General features: G+C 44.6%; 1 protein-coding gene across 1 annotated transcript in view; it reads right to left on the minus strand.

The window, feature by feature from the left end:
* The window catches only part of SGK1 (serum/glucocorticoid regulated kinase 1), a 115,730-nt gene that overhangs the window by 38,587 nt on the left and 59,536 nt on the right, over nt 1-17,607 (minus strand). The window contains exon 3 of the mRNA XM_090039650.1: nt 4,271-4,346. Within this exon, the coding sequence (XP_089895776.1) occupies nt 4,271-4,346 (76 nt within the window). The remainder of the gene's footprint in view (nt 1-4,270; nt 4,347-17,607) is intronic.

Genomic DNA, 17,607 nt, shown 5'->3' on the forward strand with positions numbered 1-17,607 from the left:
GGCACCTTTTACTCTTTACAGGCATTGCACAATTAACTGGTTAATTGCACAATTACTTTGAGACCAGCTACACATGCAAAGTAGCTATTATGCAGTAAAAAGCTCCAAGCTATCAAGTTAGATCTCAAAACCTTGATAACTGGTGGCTATTGAGCTTTAATGTACACATGTAGTAGGGTCTCCCCTGTGGCTGGGACTCCCGTCAGCTGACTGGGTTCCCAGCCACAGGGGTGCACCTTGCCCAGATGGGGCTGTGAGTCTTGCAACTGCTGGGGACTCTCAACCCTAGCAGCTGCCAAGACCCAGAGTCCCACAACTGTGGATGCTGGGTCTCTGCAATGTGCCTCCCAGCAAACCCCCAGGTTGAGAGAATTGCCACTGTGGTGATCTCCCAGACCCAGGGGCGTATGCAACCTTGGGGTGGAATGATCAACACAGGGGGGGATCCCCTTTCCTTGGTGGATTTGTGAATGGCTTTAGTTCACCAGGATCGTATAAGTCAAATGCTGCTTTGAGTACCAGCATGGGGATGCATGAAATCCCTGGGGTCAGAAGGTCACCATCCGGGTGATCCTTCCATCCCGGAGATACATGAAACCCCCAGAATGGGAAGATTGCCGCAGTAGTGGTGCTCTCATGGAGGTTGTTTCTTGTACCCCCAGGGCAGGGAGATCGCCCCTGCAGTGATTTTCCAGCTCCAGGGGGTTTTGCACACCCCTGAGGCCAGGAAAGCACTGCAGTGACAAACCTCCCACACCAGGGATGCATGGGCCACCCCTGCAATTGGGCGCCCCTCAGCTGGGTGCATGGGGCTTGCTTCTCACACATGCACATGTATCATGGAAAGAGGCATGATTGTCTAAATTGCACATTAGATCCCATCACACCTTTACCTGCATGTATAGAGGATCCTCAGAGACTAACTGGCTCAAAGAAGCATGAACCACAGAACCAACACTGTGATAGGACAACATAATCCTTCTCATCATCACTTACAGCACTTACCCCTAGCTTAAACACCTTAGACATATAAAGACCTCCAACTCCCCCCTAGAAAATGATGATAATCTCAAGGTAGCCTTGGGGGACAAACCTGTCCTGGCTTCCAGGCATCAAATGACATCAAATGGTATTTTTTCAACAATAGAGTACCTATCTCTAATTTTCACCAAGCCACCAGGCCTTGCTACAGACCTATATGCCAGTTGTACCCACTCATCAAGACAGACCACATTGTCACTGGACCAAACAACAGAAATTATAGTATCTAAGGTTCATTCACCTGCCCCTCCACCAACATCATATAGGCCATCACCTGCTTACAGTATCCCTCTGCTGTCTACATTGAGTAAACAAGGGTTATTATGCCATTGCCTGAGCTATGTATTAAGACTGTTAGCTGGACTATCTGTTAACTCCATTGATTGCACTATTCATCTCAATTAATCTAATCAACCCACTTATTACTTCTTTGAGCAGTATCCCTTCCCTTTCCCTTCTATATGTAATCTTTTCTTGTCTAAGCTAGGATGAGGAGTCTGGCCTTGCAGGCAGCAGAGGGTCTTCTCTCCTGACAAGAAGGCTTCAGAGCTGACAGGTGAGTTGCCCTGAGACTGCCAGTGAGACACTGATGGCTTGCAACAGAATACAACCCAGAGTGGGGGGAAATCTGCTAGTAAGCCAGTGTTTATGGTTGGACCCAATGCAGAACTAGCTTGTGTTATAGGCAGTGGGCTTACTTTTTTGGTGTAGTTAAGCTGGCAGACTGGGCTGAGACTATCAAGGGTGGAGGAGATCCCAGTGGTGCCTGAGGGGCATGAGGCTGTTTTGAACCCTGCCAGAGGGCCAGGGCTCAGGACATAGAGTGTGTTTAAGCCCAAAGGAGTTGCAGCCTAGTGGAAGGCTGAAGCCTAGCAGAGGCAGAAGTCAGGCAGAGCCAGGGGGGCCAGCACCTGCAAAGGACAGAGCCAGGACCCAGCACTCAAAAGGGGCAGACACCAGGGCCAAGAGCCCAGAACCAGAGAAAGCAAGGCAGGAGCTAGAGCCCAGAAGCCTGGTTCAGCATTATGGGCCAGGGTTAGAAGGAAGGAACAGAGTATGGGAAGGCCAAGGCATAAACACAGGAGACTGATTGAATGGCAAGACCTGTGAGGCATGGACATGGCTATAGAAGAGGTCAGAGACCACAAAATTAGCACTTAAGGTAAGCACACATGGGCCAGGAGGGCCCTGCTTGGTGCCTGAGGGCAGGGCAGGCATCAGGGTAGTTCAGCAGAAATCCACAGACTGATAATAGACAAAGGCTCACTCCTGGACCCTGGGTAGCTTCCCTCTTCAGAAATCAATTAGTTACATAAAGGAATGGTAGGCAAGGGGGACCCAGGGAGCCATGGTGAGGCAGGAGCCACGTGGCCACCAGGGGGTATCACAGCCACCACTGGGGCATGATCCTTGTTACACACATTTAGAAACCACTATAAGAAGAGGGGGCTGGGATGAACTGGCCATGTCTAAAGAATGGGAGAAACCTTATCCTTAAGAACAGTTTGTATAGCAAGATTCAAGATGGCTCTAGAAAGCAGGTCATCATAGTTCCATAGTTAGTTAGTCAGTAGGGTCGGAAGGGACCTGAGCAGATCATTGAGTCTGACCCCCTGCCATGGCAGGGAAGAGCGTCAAATGACCCCAGCAAGGTGTTCGTCTAGCCTCCTCTTAAAGACCCCCAGGGTAGGGGCCAGCACTTCTCTTGGAAGTTGGTTCCAGATCCTAGCCGCCCTGACCATGAAGTAGCGCCTCCTGATGTCTAAATTTAATCTACCCTCTGCCAGCTTGTGACCATTATTCCTAGTCACTCCTAGTAGAGCTCGGGGGAACACGGACTCCCCCAATGCCTGCTGATCCCCCCTGACTAGTTTGAAACAGGCCACTAGATCCCCCCTCAGCCTTCTCTTGTGGAGGCTGAACAGATTCAGGTCCTGTAGCCTCTCCTTGGAGGGCCTGCCCTGCTGGCCCCTGATCATGCAAGTGGCCCTCCTCTGGATGCTCTCCATGTTGTCCACATCCCTCTTGAATTGTGGCGCCCAAAACTGAATGCAGTACTCCAGCTGCAGCCTGACCAGTGCCGCATAGAGGGGAAGGATCACCTCCTTGGATCTGCTTGAGATGCATCTGTGGATGCATGGCAAGGTACGGTTGGCCTTCCTGACTGCATCTGTACACTGTTGGCCCATGTTCATCCTGGCATCAGTGATGACTCCAAGATCCTTTTCTGCCTCTGCACTGACGAGAAGGGAGTTCCCCAACCTGTAGGTATGCTGCTGGTTCTTCCTCCCCAGGTGCAGTACCCAGAACTTGTCAGTGTTGAATCCCATCCTGTTCTCATCCGCCCACCCCTGTAACCTGTCTAGGTCCAATTGTAGCCTATTCCTCCCTTCCAGCTTGCCCACATCCCCCCACATTTTAGTGTTGTCAGCAAATTTGAAAAGGGTGCTATTTACCCCCTCTTCCAAGTCACTGATGAAGATGTTAACCAGTGCGGGCCCAAGGACCGAGCCCTGCGGATCCCCACTGCCCACGTCCTTCCAGGCTGAAAATGACCCATCCACCACCACTCTCTGAGTGTGGCCCTCCAGCCAGCTGGCGACTCATTTGACTGTGGGTCCTCTATGGCAGTACCGCCATGTGTGTAAAAATTATATGAAGTCATTCAACATCAACACAGAAAGCTGGGGAGAGGCCCGCAGAATCCCATTTGATCTGGAAGGAACATCTGGCACTGGGTGTAGCTCAGCATGAAGCAGCTTTGACTCAGAAGATGGAAGCAAATTGAGAAAGAAGAAACCAGCATGGATTCCAGCTCAGAGAACTTGTAGATCAGTGACACTTATAACAATCTGTATTGCTCCCAAATTGGGCTTGACAGCCACATACGGATTCATCAGGTATCTGACTAGACATTTTAGGTGTAAACCATGATCCAGAGGATCAACAGTTGCTTACTATTATGCCATGGCATTCTTCTATGGGAATCATTACATATCATCACATAATGCACTAAATCCCATTTTCTATGCCATTTTCCTCCAAACCAATACTGTATTGGAGAGAGGTCAAATTTAATTTCTGCATTAAAAATCATTCATCCTTCCTGGCTTTAGGACAAATCACCTAAGCCTAGCATTAAGCTGTATAAAAAAAGAAGAGCCCTCTGTACAGCTTTCTGCAGAATCCATCATTATACATTCACACACCCGTTGCATTCTATCCTAACCTGAGTCATCGCTTCTCCAAAAAGCTCTTGGATCAGGTTTAGCCAGCAGGTCTCCTTTATTATAAGGCTCCTTCATCTATAAAACAGAAGGAACAGAACAAACTATGAGAACTTGTAATACTGTTTTATGATTTTCAACATTTCTAACTGCTGATTCTTTCCCATTGTAGCCCCTCGCCCACCCAAATAAGCCCCCCAAAAAACAAGAAAAACCCAGAGCCAGATAGCAATGCACAGATATTTCCAGCTGGTTATAAAGTTGCAGGCAAATTTATGAGGATTCAGGTACAAAAATAAGGACATATTTATTTTACCTTGAACTGCATTTTCCATTTAAAGTCTGAATAACAACTTAATTCAAATTTTTAGCCCAGCTCTGCCCTTTGGCTCTTCTCAGACAGTATGATGGAAGAAGAAACATCGTGCAGTGGCTGAGACTAACCAAGGCATACTGATTTTCCCATCAAGTGTAGAAAATGCATTGCCAGGACTTTGATAACATCTAATTCTTTGACTCCTGATGTAAAAGGTATGTTGATGGTAGAGACACCAGTCCAGCCTCTAGTCTTTTCCAGCCTCTGTCAGGACCTGGGCCAGAGTTAATTTGAGAATCAGGCGTTTGATTCTCTTCTCTCACTAACTTTATATTGGTATAATTCTACTGGTTTCAGTGGCATTGCACCTGATTGATAGCCGTGTGAGTGAAGAGTCTGACATAACTGTATTATATATTTACATACCTTTCATTTTCATGGATCCCAGACTATTTAATAGATTATATCTACTGCACCACTGAAATGCAGAATCCAACCCAGATGTGGAAAGCAGCACTCAGCCAATAAATAACATGCTGCGCCAACTGGGGAGGTTGGTAAAAAATTTCCTACGGGACTAGGTAAAACCCCTGGATGAAAAGGGCTCATAGATTTTTAGTGTCCACCTAGAGTAGGCATTACATTGTTTTTAATAGAACAGAAAGGTACACAATTTATCTACCTGGGAAGAATTAAAATCCTACTGAGTTTGAATCTGGGGGTCCAGTGAATCTAGTAGGTCATGCAAAATTGAAGTTTTTCAACCAGTGAATTATTCCTCTACAGTTTAAGAAATGCTGTCCATTAAATGATTCCCGGTACAATCATTTATTTAAATCTTTGTGTCCTCTCGCAAAAAAATTACGCTGTGTCACAAGTGCTACAAATGCTAAGAAGGCTTCCAAGTTGATTAATCTGAAGGGTTGTAAAGCTAATACACTACTGGGAGATACAGTTCAGCTTCTTTTAATTTATTTTTCTAGGCATCTGCATTCAAGAGATTAAGCACTTGATGAACAACAAAAAAGAAGACACTCAAGTATTTTTTGTTGGGTGATATGTTTTTATTGGATCCACTGCATTCTTCTTCAGGTCTGCACCACTTCAGGTTGGAAGAAGAATGCCTTTATATTTGAAAGCTTGTCTAACTTTATCCCAACTATGCAGTAGGTCCAATAAGAGATATCACTTTAAAACTTCCTTGCCTCTCTCATAATTCCTGGATCATCAAGGGTACAACATCACTTTTATACTAACAAAAGAAATGCACATTCATGACAGTTACAGCTCTAGTTACTGTATAACCCTGTGATTAACATTAATATCCAGGGAAATACAGAAATGAAGAAACAAAAAAGAAGAGTATGGGAAAGAGAGAGAGAAATTAATGATGTGTATTCTGGGCTGAATTGTGATCATGCAAAAAAAGACTACCAAGTAAGAAAATGCACACAAAAACACGCAATAGAGGCTCACGCTATACACAAATCTGTTGCCCTGAAAAGCACGTCTTCAAGCACATGCAGAATAGAGAATGAAAGAGGAGATCGTGTCAAGGGATGGAATAGATGTACCCATGTACATAATGCCCACAGAGGAGCAAAGGGCAAGCTGCTACACCAGCTGCAAAACCCGTGCACTGTTCCATCTAGCAACCACAGTTGGAAAGGGAAACAATTGAGGTTCCCATGCCATGGAGTTGGAGGCATCATAGTGACAACACTTTGAAGGCAAGTCAGGAGTTTAGGAAAGTTCTCATGGAGCATCAGCTGCAGGAGTAAGATACAAGATCATCAAGATCTCCTTGGCTCATAGATACAATGATGTTATGGCAATGATCAGGTTGGAACTGCGTGCAGCAGTTAGGGAAAGACAGATCATATGCAGGAAGTGTTAGTCACGGGGGAAGTAAATGCATGCTTAGCAAGCACTGGAGAGGGATGAGACATAACTGTGACCATAGCAAATGAAATAGCTAATTCCCATTGGCAGCCTTTACTCTAGCCCAGGCTGTATAGTATCTATGCAAAAGGCTCATATGAAGAAGTCCTTCATGTATTTTATCCATCAAGGGCCACTGACTAGATAAGAGCAACAGGGTAGTTTGTGGACACAGAAATACACAACCGTTCACTTTTGTCATATATCCACATATCCACATATACTGGGGTGACTGACTCACAGACTTGATGATCTCACCACAATTCACAGAGATCAGAGCATACCAACATATCACATGATCATCAGGGCAATTCACTTCCTTTTCGTAGAGTTTTCTGCTTATATACTTCGACCCACCAAAACGTCCTCATTTCAATGTCTGTTCATTTATAACATATCACATATCAAGTTACAGTGGTATACATGCAGGGAAACTTAAAACATAAATCTGAAGTAACTTCGTCTATTAATAAAGCTGGGGAACCTGAGGTCAGAAACTGGCTTGATAGCTTTACATGCAGAAAGGAGAATGTTGCATCCACAGCACTCCTAGCTTTTTCCATGACCTCTTTCTATAGTGGAACCACTCTTGCTTTCTTAACTGTATAGGCCTGTATGGTACCTTCTGCCCTTTACCATCAGCAATTCATTTTGTAAAAAAACGAACAGAGTCTCAATTCTGTATCTCTCAACAAAGCCTCTAATAACTGATACCTTTCATTCTTGTGTCATTCAACCTGTTACCCTTGGGCTCTCTAAATGCAAAACTCTATCTTTTTCCTGAATAAATATAAGAGACATATCTGGACAGTTTTTTACCACGGGCAGCATTAATTGCCATTCCCTTGCTGTCAAATTTTTGGCCTTGTGAGGAGCCTGGCAGGCTGGATAGCATGGCCCCCTGCACTAGAACTGGCATGCAGTAGTGGGATGACATGGAACTAGATCCTGGCATGCAGGACTGGGTCTTGGAAGCATGAGACCTGATCCAGGTGCCTGAAGCCAGGATGAAGCAGTGCAGGGCCCAGTCTGGACAATGAGGACAGTGCCGAGCCCAACTGGGGCGGTGCAGGGCCCAATCCAGGCACACAAGGCTCTATCTGGGTGATGACCCAGTGAAGGATCTTGGCTGTGGACCAGCCTCGCACCACACAACTTGTCCATGGTGCAGAAAGGTTGAGCACCTCTGCTGTACAACAATCTGACTGGAATTTGAGTTCTGGAGAATGTCTATGTAAGCACTAGGAGTCATTTTTTTCAGCCAGGCTCCAAAATGGCAAAATTAATAAGTTCCGTCTTCAGTACTGACATGGGTGATCATAGCTGAAGCTTGACAGTTGTTCATGGTACCTGATTTGGTGTTTTACAAATTATTCTATTTTATGTGAAATGTTATTTTTCTAGTACAGATTAGGGGGGTCATGACGTATTAGAAAGATGAATATTTCATTTAGGGGAGAGTATTCATCAGAGTGCTCAATAACTATTTCAGTCTTTGTATGAATAAGAAATGACCCTCAGCTTGTAGAAATGAATGAAAGAAAGCAGGATGCATAATAGCAATCTCAGTGAATACTAGCACAATAGGGAGCTTTATGAGGACTCAACACAATCTGGATTGGCAAAGATGATACAATGGCCATACAAATTGCTCAGAATTGTAACTGTAATCTCCTTTAGACTTTCTCAGTTGACAACAGATAATATGAGTTACATTGCTGGAAGTCTTAGGTTATTTTTGCTGCTCATTAGAACAAGTAAAAATAATGGCTATGTGGATAACATACTAATATTTTGGGTTGCAAAATTATTCAACCTTTCCACCTATTTAGCTCATACTTAATGCATATGAGCTTGAATAGCATATAGCCAGAGATCTGAAAGATGTTGCTCTCTTTTATGTGAATGGTTCTATGGACTTGGCACAGAAACAGAAAAAAACTTGGTAATATCAATATAATTTCCCTTTGGCAGAGCCTCCAATAGAGAAAACAAAACATGCTTATCAATTCTTAATGCAATGGACTACATTCCATTGAAAATTTCTCTTAATATCACTGTAAGATACCTATACTAGAAAATGACCAGATAAAGCTATCTTCAAAGTGGAAACTGATTCTTCATAGGCATGAAGAAAAATTTTAAATTCAGTTAAACTCAGGGGGGCTGTTTTGGGGCAAAAAGGTGCATGTTGTATGTGGGGATATATGGCATATGCTGGATATTCTATAAACATTTCAGTTTTTGCCAACTAGCAAGCACAATGCTCCAGCAAATTAAAAAAATACCAGGCTGATATATGTAAAAAAAAAACCCTGAAAAGGGAAGCCCTGCTTTCTGTTTTAGTGGAGGAACATGCATAGTATCTGCTGAACCCTGGATAAGCTCTATTTTCTAACAGAGGTTTTTCAGCCTAAAGTTCAATTTGGGTAATCAAGGAAAATTGCTTAATACTAATGATCAAATCTTTTCCTTTGTGCTGACTGAGTACACTTAAGCCTAGGCAGATAATACTTCAACAGGTCAAGTATTTAAAAATAATATGCATACAATAGAATAGGAAAACAACGCACTTTATGAGATCATAAAATATAACTTAACCATTCTCCACATATCTTCCATTCTGAAAGACCAATGAAAGTGTGTGTGCACTGCTCAAAGTAAGGGTGGGCCATTAATAGGTGATGCAAAGAAAGCAAAGATGCTCCATTTATTCATTTATTTGTTTAATTTATATGCCACCCTCTCCAAAAGAGACTTGGGCAGCTTATGATAAAAAACAAGATAAAATATAAGAATACATAAGTTATTAAAGTAAGTAATAAAACAACTCCCCAGATGATACTCCAAAGCTTAACCCTGTCTGCTAAAAACTTGCCCAAATGAAAAGGTCTCACAAAGCCTCCAGACTTTTCTGATGAGCATCAAGAGGGGAGGGGATTCCAATGCTGAGGAGTCTACTTGTCCTCAGGCTTCACAACAAAATAAACTGTGACCAGACAGCTAACTGAATTCACATGGGCAAAGAAGGGGATGGGGTGCAGAAAATGATAACTAATAAGTGCAACAAAAGCTTTTGAAAATTTGAATGAATTTAAGTTGGCAGGGTCTGATAAAATTCATTTCACAGTGCTAAAGGAATTGTTGTAAGAATTCTTAGAGCCAAAAACAATATGTGCAAAGTCATGGATGAAAGGTTGGTTTTTGGAAGACTGTAGAATGGCTAACATCTTTAGAAAAGGGTAAAAGTAGGACATGCAGAGGGAGGGTGTTTACACGTGCATTTACCACACAGTAAGCAACTTTTAGACTGGTGTCTACATATGGAGGTATTACTGTGCAGTAATGCTATGTGTGCTCCAACTTGGGAGCAAAGTTACTCCCAAGTCGAAGCACATGCACAGTGTTACTGCACAGTAAAGCATTTAGATGTCTTACTGTGCAGTAACTAAGTGTAACTTAGTTCAGCATAATTCACCATAGTTACTGCGCAGTATGGCCATGCACATGTAGACATGTGCTGCACAGCACAGTAACTTTCAGTTACTGCACAGTAACCTAAGTAACCTAAATTACTGTGCAGTAACTGTGCATGTGTAGCCATGCCCAGGAAAATACAATCTGGTCAGTCTGGCTTCAAAACCTGGGAAGATATTAGAACTGATTATAAACTAATCCATTTCTAAATACCTGGATATGGAAAAGGTAATCGCTACTACTCAAAATGGATTTGTTAAGAACCAGATGCTGAACCAACTTGATATTCTTATTTGACAGGATAGTTGTTTTGGGGGGTGAAGAAAACGTAGTGGAGATAATATACTTGGAGCCTGACCCTGTTCTACCCATTAGGCCCCTGAATGTTTCCTAAGTGTGATCCTTTTGAATAGATCCATGAAAAAACATTAAGACAACAAGTGAATGGATCCTCCTGCTTGGTGCTGTTTGCGACTTTGACACAGTTCGACTCCCACATGACATTCTCATAATAAACTGGAGAAGTGCAGACTAGAATGAATTGCTATTTATTGGGTAAATAAGGGGTGTCAAATTCCTTGGGCCCTGCAGGTCAGATCCATCCCTGCAGGGCTTCCCATGGGCTGGACAACCCACAAACGGCGGTGACGTTAAATTCCTTGGCTAGTAAAGCCATTGTTTTGGCAGGTCTCTGGAACCCAGGGACTTAATGCCATTGCTGCTTGCCACCACTTTTCCCCTGCTGTCAGTCTTGGTTGCCAGTGGTGACTAGAAAACCCAGTTTTGGTAGTGTGTAAAGAGGGGTGAAGGTAAGCAGCATTAGCTCCCTGTGTTCCACAGTCATACGAAAACAGCAGGGATTAACATACTGCTGAAGAGGTTCTGGCAGCTGCAGTGATGTGCCCCATAGGATGAATCTGGGTGGCTGCAGGAGCTGGAGGATTTTTGATACCCCTGAGATAAACAAGTGGTTGAATAACCTGTAGCAAAGAGTAACAATAAATGGATTAGGGTCTGCAAGACACGAAGTTAGCATGACACAAAACCAGGAGGGGCAATGATTGAGTGGAGCTATGATTAATTGAAGATCTTGGTAACTCACAAATAGGGATCTGCTCAAATTGTGTTTTTGTGAATTTTGCAGAAATTGTGAAATAGGGCAATCACCATGAAATCAGCAGGACCCAACCCCTACCCCCCCACCTGCAAAAAAAATAAAAAAATAAAAAAATTACTACTACCATGAGTTTACTGGATTAAGCTCTAGAACACAAGCCTGTTTTGGAAAGCTATGGCCTAATCTAAATCAGGTGCCTGATCCCTAAGTGCAGGGCCAGGCAGGAATGGAGTGGTGCCAAGCCCCCTGCAGCCCAGTTTTGGCATGCAGGACAGGGTAGGAGTGATACCAGGCTCTGGTAGGTTTACCATACATCTGGGTTTTCCCAGACCCGTTCTCTTTTTTGGCCCATGTGCTGCATCCAGGTGGGTTTTTAAAATAAGACCAAATGTCTTGGTTTTTTACTGTTCCCTCTGCTCTCCCAGGCTGGCTGTTTGGAACTGGGAGCAGTGGACAACATGATTGGCTGTTGGGGGTCACGTGGTCCCCATGCAGGTTCCAGCAAGCCAAGTAAAGAGACTGTATGTGGGTGTGTGTGTGTGCACGTTTGCTGCTTGGGCAGCAAGGCTGGGGGGGCTGTGGGTCAGAAGTGAGGGGGGTTGGCAGGGCTAGAGGAGCTGTGGCTTAGGAGTGAGAGGTAGAGGCAGGGCATGGGCATATCACTTCCCCCCCTCCCACAATCATATGCCCCTCCTTCTTCCCCCGCCCCACCCCCTTGGTGTTCTCTTTTTTGCTGATGGAAATATGGTAACCCTAGGCTCTAGGGCCCATTCAATAGCATGCAGAACTTGGTGCAGCCTGTGGACTGGCCTTGTGTCACTCTTCTGACCTGCAGAACTAACCCTTGAGCGCTACTTTCATACAGTAGTCTTTTCTGCCCCCAGTTACCCCACAACCTCCACCACTGGAGGAAGTAGGGAGACAAAGAATTACTGCCCCAGTCTTCCAATACTCCTTAATGACCCATCCTCCCTCAGGCACAGCTGACAAGGTTGCAGATTGTACCACATTCATAGGAGGAAAGAAAAGAGAATGGTTTGGCTTTGCTTTGTTCTACGGACTGCAGCCGTAACACACATCCCTGTGAAACTCTCCTTTGCAGACAAGGCCTAAGGCCCTGAACAAGCAAAGCATTTATCTGTGCTTTAATAGGATTTTTCACATATTTAAAGTTTATCAAGTGCTTAGATGCTGTGCTAAATTTGACCATACACCCAGATTTCTTCACATGCTTTTGGTTTACAGGTTCTGCTGAGCCAGGCCTAAAAGAAGTGTGAACTGGCCCATTCATCTCAATGGCAATTTAAGCTTTGAAGCCTAAATCGCAATTTACATGTCACCATTGCTAATTATTTCACTGATGATGATCTTAACAGCAACATCTTTTTAATGACTGCATTTGTGTTTATTTAGAAGGCTATAAATAACAACAGTGTAAGTAGAATATATTATCTAGACCAAATATTAAGGGCACTTTATGTTACAAGGAAATACATTGCTCACAGAAGCAGAATTATACTGGTTCATTAAAGCTATCTGTCTTTTCTGTTGCTTTAGCAAGCCATACAGAACACCTCCACTATCAACATGCTGCATCATCACCAGAATCTGATATGATTTAGCTAATGTGATGATGGTGTATACACCTGCTCTTACTTTTAATGCCTAGGGAAATATATTAAAAATGCCCGAGCCTGAATTGATTCAATCTTTGCAGGTTAGTCTAACCTGGCTAGGCTGAACTGGTTTGCAACTGCACAGACATCCCAGACATGTAGGCACATGCCTGCAGTGGCTCAGGCTAGAAGCTGAGGGGCGGGTGGTAGAGCAGCCCTTCCATCCCTTCCACAGCATTGAGTTGGGGTGGGGGCATAGTGAGACCCCAACAGAACACTTTGATTAGCCCAGCAGGGAATTGATAACAGTGTTTATCACCCCATTAAGAAAACAACAGAGGGACATTACTAGCTACCTGTTGATTCAGTAGGGACCATAGCCAGCATGTGGTCTGCTGGATAATACACAGACACCTCTTAGCAAGGCAGAGGGAAGGGGGAAATTTCTGCTTAGCAGGGTGTGGTGAGTTGGGGAGGGGAAGCAGCCCACAGTCTGTGCTGGAGCTGCAGCCAGAGAGCAGAGGGGAGGGGCAAGCTCTGCTGTGGAGCAGAGAGCCCCGCCCAGCCCAGAGAGGATGCTGGGATGCTGGGGATGTCTGATTGATCTTAAACCGGCAAGGGGTATAGGACAGGCATTGCATAAATCAGTTTGACCCAAATCAGTTAAGTCTGATTCAACCAGGTTTATCTCAAACTGGTTTCAGCCATTTTCAAACTAGTTTATGTGCACTGAACATCTGTTCTGTTACAGGTTTAAACCAGTTTCTGATCACTTGAACAGCTTCATGTGTAATGTCTGTCCCTAGCCATGATTTTTAAGGACAGTAATAAGGTTCTTCATCATGTAAATAAGCCATAGATTTTTTTTCTGACTCTTTTCCTATTCAAACCAGCTTTATTTCTGGTATCCGCCTATTTCAGTGAATGTCAAGATGTGACAAGGATGAACATGACACTGGATATGCATTTTATGTATATGGCATGTTGATCAGAAGTGAAAAAGTTAATAATGTTGATGGCACTTAAAATGTTGAAGGCACTTGAAGAGAAAAATAGAGGATATAAATGCGTTGGGTTTCATATCAATAGAGGACAGAGTAGCAGAAAACCATAATGTCCTCTATGATGGCCACCCTAAACTTGAGACCATTGCTCCCTCTTGTATATGTCTAACCCAGAAGCAAAACAAGCAATTGTGAGTCCCAGGCAGCTCAGGAAAGGGATAGCGGCCAGGCAAGCAACAGCAGCAGCTGTCAGTATGACATGCACTTTAAGTAGGCACCCTGGGACTGGTGCCTCACTTACCCACCCCACATTTATGCTACTGGTGTAACTTGGTCTAAACTTTCGACTTCAAGTTAACCACCCTGTGGGATCCCCATACTGTGGATGCAAGCACTCTCCCAGATTGCATACTATGAAGTATGCTCCATGGTGCTAGAGCCACAGCACTTCACATAGTGGTGAACTGGCTCCCAACCCCTGACATGATTGGTACACCTGTCCACATAGGCAGAGCCAAGGGATGTGGGGGGGGCTGCACCCTGCTTTGCTTGTACAGCTCATGACCAGCACAGTTACTGGAGTCTGTGTTAGCATGGGTCCAGAATTCAGGGGTTGAATGCCACAGTTGTTTGCCCCCCTCCCTTGCCCATCACTGAATGAATTAGGCAAGGGAGTGGGGTGCAAACGGTGACAGAGTTCAGCCCCTGGGTACCAGAGGTCCACCAATGCAGGCCCTGGCTGCTGAACTGATGAGCAGGTGAGGTCAAGGAGCTCACTGCATGTGCTCTGCACTGTAGGCCCCAGAAGGCCTCAGTGCCTGGGCCTTCATGCTTAGGTTAAGCTGCATGCTTAATTTAAGTTCTGTATGTGACTTGCACCTGGAGACAAGAGGAAGTATGGAAAAATACTGTCCTTTGATTTAGGATGAAATAAGAAGCTGGCTAACTAAATTGAGTAAATATAGTCCAGGCAAAAAGGAACAGTCTTAAGGAAGAGCTTCACCCACCTAAGAATGGAAAATTACAGTTAAAAACACAGCAAGTCCATATTTGACAAACACAAGCAGGCTTATAAATTATGTGTTAGGAGGAAGGCTTAAGCTAATTATGTATTAAGAAATGTAGTAGCTATGAGGTATATAAGGAAGAAGAAAAGTGCCACCCTTCAGAACCTAATCCACAACATCTGACTAGTCTACCCTGTGCAGAGTTTTGTTGCAGAAGTCAGGAGTCCCGGACAAGACTTCATAGACTGGCCACCCAGTGATATCATGTTCATATCTTGGGGTGGTGAGCATGTTGCATTGCTTTGACTGAACTATGGCAGTAGAGGAGTTTGTCCTCATTATCTGTTAATTGCTAAGGTTCAGTAAATTTGCTTATGAAAGGAAAGTTGAGTCACAGTTTCCTCACCTGGTAGAAGTCCTGTACTAAAGGAGTTTCTTCTCATTAATTGTTATGCAGGCATAACAGCACAGCCAAAGGAGATGCAACTGCACCCTCTGCACCCCAACTGGTTCTGTCCCTTTTTATCCACACCTGGTCCTGCAACAATTTGAAACTGGTTCCCAAACAGTGTCACATGGGAACAGTTTATTTGCTATGCATGTCCACACCCTCAATAGCATATTGTGACATCTCTATGTGTGACCAAATGTGTTGTCTGCATGCCTCCTAACCATAAAGCCCAAAGTATGCTATAATGAGCACCCGCCTGTTGAATGTTTTGCCAGGTGTCAAGTAACTTGTTTTCATTTTCATTTATATAATCAGTGATTGGTATCATTCAGGAATACATAGCCTTTTGGCCCTGTCAGCTGGGGGAATAGTGTGGGGCCAGTCTATGGGTGGGATTTGATCCTACCTGCCGGGATTAGGCCCTGACCCCCATACTGCCCTTGTTTCCTGGGATTGGGCCCTGGGGCCCTCTACTGCCTGCCCCTGCCCAGCCCTGCATGTTGGGATTGGGCCCCGCTGAGATCAGGCCCTGCATACCCAACTTAATTCACAGGACCATGGTCCATGGTCCCCCCACGGACCCATGGGAACCTTGAGGGCCAAAAGACACTACACTGGGGTCTGGATCTGGCCCACAAGCTCAGAGTGACTACCCCGATACAGTTTGATGTTTATTGTGCTTTCCTAGTAGCTCTTCTATACATTTCATCTGTACTACTGGTTTTTTTATTGACTCTATAACTCAGGGGTCCCAACTCCCCCATCTGTGGGACAGATCCAGCTTGTGGAGCTGTGTAATTTGGCTTCTAGGGCTTCCCAAGAATCTGGAAAGTTGGTGGCATAGCTCTGTGCACAGGATCCCACTGGCATGGAGCTGGGGCAGCAGGCCCAATCTGGCATGAGTGGGGCTAGAGTTGGGGCAGAGATCTGGCACATGCAGGTCTGAGGCCAATGTAGTGGGCCCAGTCTGGCATGTGTGGGCTGGGGCCTGATTTGTTGTATATAGGCCTGGGGCAGCCAGGCTCAATACAGTGTGCAGTGGGCTGGGGTGCCAGGGCCTGATCTGATGTGCCTGGGGCTGAGGAACGACCTAAACCAACACATGTGAGGCCAGAGCTGTGGCTGTGATATGGTGTGTGGGACAGGGGCTGATTCAGTGTGTGCCCAATTGAGCCCTGGGATTGGCCCATGGAGTGGATCCAGCTGACCCAACCTTTACCACTCATTTGGCCTGATATAAGCCATTAGGGTTCTTCTATAGAAGTGTTCAGGCTGGGACAGGAGAGAGAGGAAACCTAGTATACTGATGCTCTAGCAGATTTATTACTCCTTAGATAGCCCTGGGGAAGCACTGAAGGAACATCGGAAGGAACTTTAAGAAGTTAACAAATTCTTTTTTATTTCTCTTTTCTCAGCAATTCGATACAGTGGCTCCTATCAGGAAGTCTTTCCTTGTACCTTGGCTGTATTTGAAGTTTGCCCTGTCCTAACAGAACCCCCGGCAGTATTCCATGAACTGGAACCTTATTCTTCAATTTTTTTTTATTTCTACTGTGTAATAATAAGGCCTTTGGCACAAGAGATTGTTGCTGCATAAATGGCTTCCACTAACATAAAGGACTGCGTAGTTGAGCTGCAACATTTAATTTCAACAAATATCTTGACTTCACTTTGCCATTTGTCAAACAGGATGAGACTATTATTATGCATTAACATTTAGTTTCACTAACATTATTTCCTAATCAGAGAGAACAGAGGAATTATTGTTGCTCTAAGAACTCAGGAGCTTGCTAGGCATAAGACTGTTTTGGGATCAAAGAGAAATATTATTAAATGCATAAGATATTGTAAAACTTGCTTTTTATTAATGAAGAGTGGGTTGTAACTTAACTTATATTTTGTTCAAATGAAGACTCACTATTAATTACTCCTACCTAGACTATAACATGCAGTGACATTCAGGAAACTATTGACCATGTGATTATTTCCCAGACAGCTGAAACCTGTTTTCCAGCTTAAGTAAGATTTAATTGTATTTTAACTGTCACCAAACTGGTGGTCTATGCATAGGTGACTGGTGCCTCCTGAGACCGGGGGGGGGGGGGGGGGGGGGGGGGGGGGGGGGGGGGGGGGGGGGGGGGGCACAGTTCATAGGGGGCACAGTTTTGGGCGGCAGCAAGTAACAATTGCCTGCAGAAGCCGGCTAAAGCTAACTTATTTGGCTTTAGGGTAGAGAACCATCTCCAGCCACTTCATTCCAGCTAAGGCTTTGTCTAGCCAGGTCTTAAAAACCTCCAAGGGTGGAGACTACGTAACCTCTTGGCTAACCTGTTCCAAAACTTTACTACTGTCCTAGTGAGCAAATTTTTCCTAATATCTAACCTAAACTTCCCTTGTTGCAACTTGAGAC

The sequence above is a fragment of the Crocodylus siamensis genome, chromosome 1 (genome assembly GCF_052110815.1).
Source record: "Crocodylus siamensis isolate JL-2025a chromosome 1, ASM5211081v1, whole genome shotgun sequence".
NCBI lineage: Eukaryota > Metazoa > Chordata > Crocodylia > Crocodylidae > Crocodylus > Crocodylus siamensis.